The 6,670-nt window shown below is 39.3% G+C and overlaps 1 protein-coding gene across 1 annotated transcript in view; it reads left to right on the top strand.

Annotated features, from left to right (window-relative positions):
* Nucleotides 1–937: 937 nt before the first annotated feature.
* LOC118216581 overlaps nt 938–6,670 on the top strand; it is a 50,804-nt gene continuing 45,071 nt past the window's right edge. Inside the window, exons 1-5 of the mRNA XM_035397892.1 lie at nt 938–1,059; nt 2,043–2,360; nt 2,971–3,231; nt 5,338–5,667; nt 5,989–6,297. Of these exons, the coding sequence (XP_035253783.1) occupies nt 993–1,059; nt 2,043–2,360; nt 2,971–3,231; nt 5,338–5,667; nt 5,989–6,297 (1,285 nt within the window). The 5' untranslated portion in view covers nt 938–992. The remainder of the gene's footprint in view (nt 1,060–2,042; nt 2,361–2,970; nt 3,232–5,337; nt 5,668–5,988; nt 6,298–6,670) is intronic.

Raw genomic sequence — 6,670 nt, 5'->3', positions numbered from 1 at the left:
TGGTGTGATGCAGGGCTGGGAGTGGCCACTGATCACATGGCGAACAGATGTTTGGCTTTCTGCCGTTTGTTGCCAATAAAAAGCCAACACAGCAGAATTCTCCACCAAATAACGTAAAAATGGCCAATCTGGCAACCAAATGCTTCTCAGGCAAAGTAATAACAAAACTCAGAAACAACGACTTGTACCCACAGCAGCCCATCACACCACTCCCCTTAAGCTCTCTCCTTCAGGCCTGAGCACAAGGCCTTTTATTAGGCCCAATGATCAGGTAATAGGCCACAGATGTAGTGACTACAATGTAGCACAGCTGTGTACATACCTGTATGTAGGGCCGGTGCTGCCCCCTGGTGGACAGCAGCAACCCAACTCCCCCCCTGGCATCATAATGGTTAGTGGCAGCGTGGCGAGAACTGTGAGTTGCTAAAAGTGCTTTTCCTCCCTGGAACTATACAGTTCCCACTTTTCCACAGATCTGGTTGAACTAATATTAGATTTTGGTAAAAGCCATTAAGGTGGAGGCTCCAAATATGTAATTAGAATGTTTGCAAATGAACATTCTAATGCTGATGTAACAATCACTGCTGGAAATCAAAAGCAATAGAGTTCTAGAACACTGACTCAGAACATTGAAGAAACATTCCAAAAAACCTACCCTTCAAAGAGTTTATCTTTACAATGGTAGTGTGTGGAGGTGGGCCTGGCCATTTAGAATTTTATAAACAAGACACATGACTGCGCTGATTACAGTGTTTTAGCAAGTTGTGACTTCTTAGGACATTGCAGTGGTGGTGTCTATTTGGCTTTCCTGTCCAGGGTCTTAAGGATTTATTTGCACACAGACTCAAAGCATGTCACTGTGCTTTTGCTTGCTTACACCCACTTGTGTATGTGTCAGATGAGGTACTTCCTCTTTCTTCAGCCATTTCCTGTCAAGTATACCTTGTAAAAAGGTTAGACACCAATAAGAAGGGCTGCATAGGGCATCAGCCATGGCAATGGTACTGTGGTGGACCCTGTTGTGGATATCAGGATACTGTCACATTCTTTCAGCCAAGGGTGAGTCCCTCTTTCTGTCTTAATCATATATTCATTAAATCATTTATTTATTCATATATAAAGTTCATGAAAATGCAGGCAAATGTATAATAATAGAACAAAACTAAAATGGACAAATCGTCAATTTCTATATCGTCACTACAGAAGGGTAAAATATAATACAGTCACATAGCAGAACATGGAAAAAATGTCTTACTTTTAAATGTCTTATTTATAACAAAAAGTGTCACGGAGGCTGCTACTACTATATACATTAATCCAGGCTTTTTCTTTGTTTTCTTGTTTTCTGTTTAAAATTCAAGAGGAAGAAAAAGGTTCAAAGTGACAGCATATTACTTTTATCAGTGAAATGGCTTTATATTCAATGCTAAGCAGTTACACAGACTTTTCAAATATGAAATTATATAATAACCATTAATGACAGTGTGATTAATATTGTTTTTAAAGCATTATTCATGCTGTAAAATATGCAAATTCAAGACATTTTTTTGCATAGTCACTTTATCATTAAGACAGGTTTACAATCACTCCATACACTATCCACAACGGTCCATGTCTTTCAATGGTAAAATTCATAATACAAAAGCATTATAAGAAGCTAAAAATGTTCATTTATGATATAGAGTACTGTAAGCAGTTAAGGTTCGCTTTGCTAGCTCTCCACTAGTAGGCTACTACAGGATGTTGAAAAGAAAGAAAAAATATTTGTACCACAACCACATTGAGGACAAAAAAGGTAATGATAATGATCTTGGGTCTAAAACCATGACTATAGCTGGTACAAGCAATACTTTTCCATCCTAGGCTAAAATATACCTCAAATATTCATTATAGGTATGGGGATTATATTTTTATCTCAGGTTATAAATCTGAGATTAATTTTAATGAACTAACTGTACTTTGCCTCCATATTTAAATGCAATATTATCATGTCTTGTGCTCAGTTGGATCTCTGTATTTGGTATGTTCTTCTCTTACTGCAGTGTTGGTGCAGTACAAATACTTCCTATCTGAGCAGAAACGGGGGGTCTCTCTACCAGCCCCTGCTGAGACCAACGGGACAGAATTCATCTGGGAGTGGACGTCACATGATGGAAGCTACACAAACACTCGGATAATAACTATACAGTCTGATGGAACGTATTCATGGAATTTGAAGAAGGCGAACATGTCTATTTCAAAAGAAAGAACATATGACATTATTCTCAGACCAGAGTTACAAAATGCAGGAGTTTTTACTTTTATTCAAACTAAACCAAAGAAAGTAAAAGTGGCCCAGTTTGAAGTGTTCGCTATAAAAGGTAAATTCGGGCTTTGATGCATTTTATAAATTATATTATTAATGAGATTATACAGTATCTCTCTCACACTATGTGTAAGATATATAACACAAAGTTCAAGTTATATCTTGTATTTGACATTCAAAAAAGCTGAATCTGAAATTAAATTAAATTTATACACATGGTAAAGCTGCCCAGCAAAATGTTAAGTGTCGTACACATTTAACACGGTAGCCACTGAACACATGTTTACTCTGTCAGAGTTGAATTAACATTGGACATTTTACTGTGTGATTAATAAACCAATGTATGAGGAAAAGGTAGGTTGGATCATATGGGAAAGTAGTGGCTCATAGTCCTCATGTTTGGACACAGTGCCTTATTAAACCTGAGGTGATATAGATCAGCATTGTCGATTTATTTAGAGTGCATAGCACAACAAAACCAAGGTGAAAATTTTCACTTTATGGTTATATTTTTTCTTCCACCTCTCCATAGAATTCACAGCAGAAAACTGGAGGAGTGTATAGTGCTTTAAATTTGATGGCTGGTTATTTAGATGTAGGCCACACAATGATTTGATGAAAAGGTTCACAAGCTTCTCTGAATCAATTGCTCTTTGCTCCTGCAGTGGAACCGTTGAGCTGGTCCAGAGAAAATGAAGGTTGTGATATGATCAGGAGCTGTGAAGTATCACACCTTCCAGATTCAGCTACACTGGACTGGGAAAGGGACAGAGAACCTACTGCTAACACAACGCTGTTCTACAACAACACTGCCCACATCATCATCCACAGTGCTGACCAATACAGTGAGGGATCATATTACTGCACACTCAGATGGAACGGAGCACTTATTTTCAGCATTCCCAGTACATTTGAAGTCAACAAGGGTATGTTACTATGGATACGGTTTTCACTGTAGCATTTGCAAAAGCATCCTGAGCTTTAACCGTTTTTCATAAGTGAATTTATAACTGTGAAGCACTTCTTTCATTACGATTAAAGATAAACCCAAGTAATATCTCCATATTCCATATTTGCAAATGGTTTTGGTCTGTACAAATGGTACAGATATACACAAGCATACTCCACTATATACCAAGGGCCTCATTTATAAAAATGTTCTTAGATTTATACTTAGTATTAAGATAATTTTCCGATGGTGTGCTTACGTTCGATTCATAAAAGATACTGAGCATAAATAACATTGCTTACACAGGTTCTAAGAAGCCCATTTGTAACTTACGCACCTGTGATCTATAAATCTCAAATGAACTTAAATTTGACGGCACCTGAACATGCCTTACAATCAGCAATTTCCCCTTGTATAATGCTAGCAGAAATAAGGGTTCAGTCAGGAATAACCATGGACCAAAAGAGAAGAGCAAATTATTTGGAAGATCATCATGCGCAAAAACGTCATTCCGGTCTCTGAAAACTCTCTCCCGTCTAAAAGCACGGTTTCCAATGTCTTCCAATAACACAAGAACAGCCATTGTCACGTTTTTCTAATTTGACACTATTTATTAGAACATCGCATCCTGTTTTTAATTTAAAACACTTTGCATCTGCCAATTAATCCCTCACACCTTTAATTGATAATTCCTATCAGATTGTTCATAAAGCTAATGCAAAGTTCACCACAGGCTTGGACGCGTATGCGTCCCAAACTGCAATACCCCTGCATAACCAGCAGGAAAATCACTTACATCAAGTCTAGACTTTGCGTAGAGATAAGATCATTTCCACGTCAGAGTAAGGTCTTATAAATAACTACTTATACGTGGTTTTCTGCGTAAGTCATACTTAAGATCAAAATTGATCATAAGTTTGTTCTATAAATGAAGCCTTTGGACTACAAAAAAATTGGGCTGGGCAGCCGGATTTGGTCACTTGGCAACCCAGAGGACAAAATAGAATTTGGTTCAACAGTCCTGGCTGTTTACCCATACTGGTAACCATGGACCAGAACAGACACCTGTAAGGTTGCCTAGCTACTGAAGGGCTGCTGGGTGATTCATTCAGCTACAGCAACACTCTGTGGTTTGTGGATGACCCCCCAAGGTCACGGATCAAATATGGACCGTGCCAGTGCAGAAGGTTCAGTCAGTTAGGGGTCTGTGTTTCATTGTTCTCTAGCGCCCCCCACTGTTGGGGCAAGTGTTTGTGGACTGCATGCCAAAGCCGCATACGAGACATGTTCCTTCGAGTCAACTACATGCAAGCTGACAGTGGGCTGTGGAGTGAAAACAAGCAGGCTGGATATACCACGTGTGAGGGATTGAGCGGCTGGGTAGCAATGGGGTATTCAGAATTAGGGTGGGAATTGGATATACTCAGCCCCATGTTTGGTGGACAAAAAAAATAAAGAAAAAAACTAGCTATGATGAAGTCACAACACTTTTTACATTTTAAGTATTTTAACATTTTAATCCTGAAATTCCTTCAAACAGTACATGCAAGTTTCCATCTGAGACAACGATAATGCACAAAAAATGAAACAATAGAGTAAATCAGGTATAAAATGTAAAGTAGAGGCTACCATATTGTAGGCATGGCTCACTCACCCATTAAATACAAATGCCAGTTAATGTTGATGCTCATGTACTGTCTTTTAAAAAATATAATAAAATTAAATAAGAAAAACTATAATATATACTCATAGGCCATGTATGTTTCGATCACAGTAAAGATCCATTTTTTGAATAATCAGAAAATGTATGATCTCATACCTTAAAGGGTTAATTAGAAAAGTAATATACCAGCATGTCCTGTATAGAAACAGACCGGCCAGGCTGCCTATAATAGCTTTCATGGTGGGAGGTGGGGTATTTATTGTAGGCTATTTTTAATGAGGCCTGAGTTTTTCCTCTTCCACCAACTCTGTGTGAGTTCATTTATTTTTACATGTTTTACACATTTTGCTCACTACCTGTAGCAGTAGCATATGTGCTGATTGTACAGACAGTCATTCTAACCACAGCTTTATTCCTCAGGTACACGTGGCACAGAGCACACTCTGTACAGAGGGAGTTTGAACAGCAGTGAGGTGATGCTAATCTGCCGTTCTCCAGCCTCATACAGAACAGCATATTGGCAATGGGAGCCATCGTCTGGGACAAATGCAATCCGTGTGGCCTCAGCTGATAAATATGAGAATGCTTCGATTTCCATGGAGGTAGATAAAGAGAGATTCTCATCTGAGGGCTTTGATGGGTCTAATTTTCCTCTGAGAATCTCACCGGTGAAGTTTGGAGACAGTGGAAGGTACTTCTGTTCCTCTGAACACTCCCTGATGGCCACAGTAATGCTGGTAACTGTTCAGGGTAAGTCTGCACTTCAGGTTTAGCGTATGCTTACACAGTTTACAGAACTGAATAAATAACAGCATTCTTACACATTATTATTAAAGTAACCCTTTTTACAATATGCTGTACCATGCAATGTAACAGATTACAGCCATGGGTTAACAGTAAGCAACAGAAGTGTTTAGCCGAAGTCATAAAGGTAGTGCACCTCACAGAAACTCAATGACGAATAATGGATGTTATCTGAACAAAAAATATTTTGCTGAAAAATAAAGAATAAATAAATAAATAAATAAATAAATAAATAAATAAATAATCCATGTACATGTGCGCTCTCAGTCTCAGCAGTGCCCCCTGGTGGTCTGTCCAGGAATCAGTCCGTCATGCTGAACTGTGAGATATCACAGGTGAACAGCTCTGTGACCCTGGCCTGGCTCCGGATGAAGGGGGGCAGGGGGGAGCTCGTAAAACAGGAGGTCCTGAGTGAGGGGCACCCGAAAAAGATGCTCAGTCTCACCCTGCCCACTCTGAGCAGAGACCAGCTGCACTGGGCCTGTGCAGTGTTCACAGGGAGCATGCTCAGAGCACAGGTCCCTCTGCACCTCACACTGCCAACACTCATCACTGAACCTGAAGAGCCAAAGCCAGGTACTAACCTCCAACCACAGGCACAGGATTCATTACAACTGAGGGGAAGACACTAAACCACCTAGGTTCTACAGTCAAATTTAAAGTCTCACCTGCATACAAGCCAGTCTAACAAACAATCCATAAGAAACCATTGTGGGTGACATGTCTCTCTGTCTCTTCCCAAAACTATGCATATGCCTCCAACCACACCTATGTGAGCTCACTTAAAGGGCTAGTTCACATATTTTAGACCCAGATCCACTGAGTTTTTCACCGCAAATTATGTAATAAATCGGGCTCAAGCCCTCCGAAAATGAGTACACGTAAAAAATGTGAACTATCCCTTTAAGGCTTAAATAAACTCAACAAAAAACATAGATGTCTTAAGATC

Source organism: Anguilla anguilla, chromosome 17 (genome assembly GCF_013347855.1).
Source record: "Anguilla anguilla isolate fAngAng1 chromosome 17, fAngAng1.pri, whole genome shotgun sequence".
Lineage (NCBI taxonomy): Eukaryota > Metazoa > Chordata > Actinopteri > Anguilliformes > Anguillidae > Anguilla > Anguilla anguilla.
The sequence above is the reverse complement of the archived record's forward strand: the minus strand, read 5'-3'. Positions and strand labels throughout refer to the sequence as shown.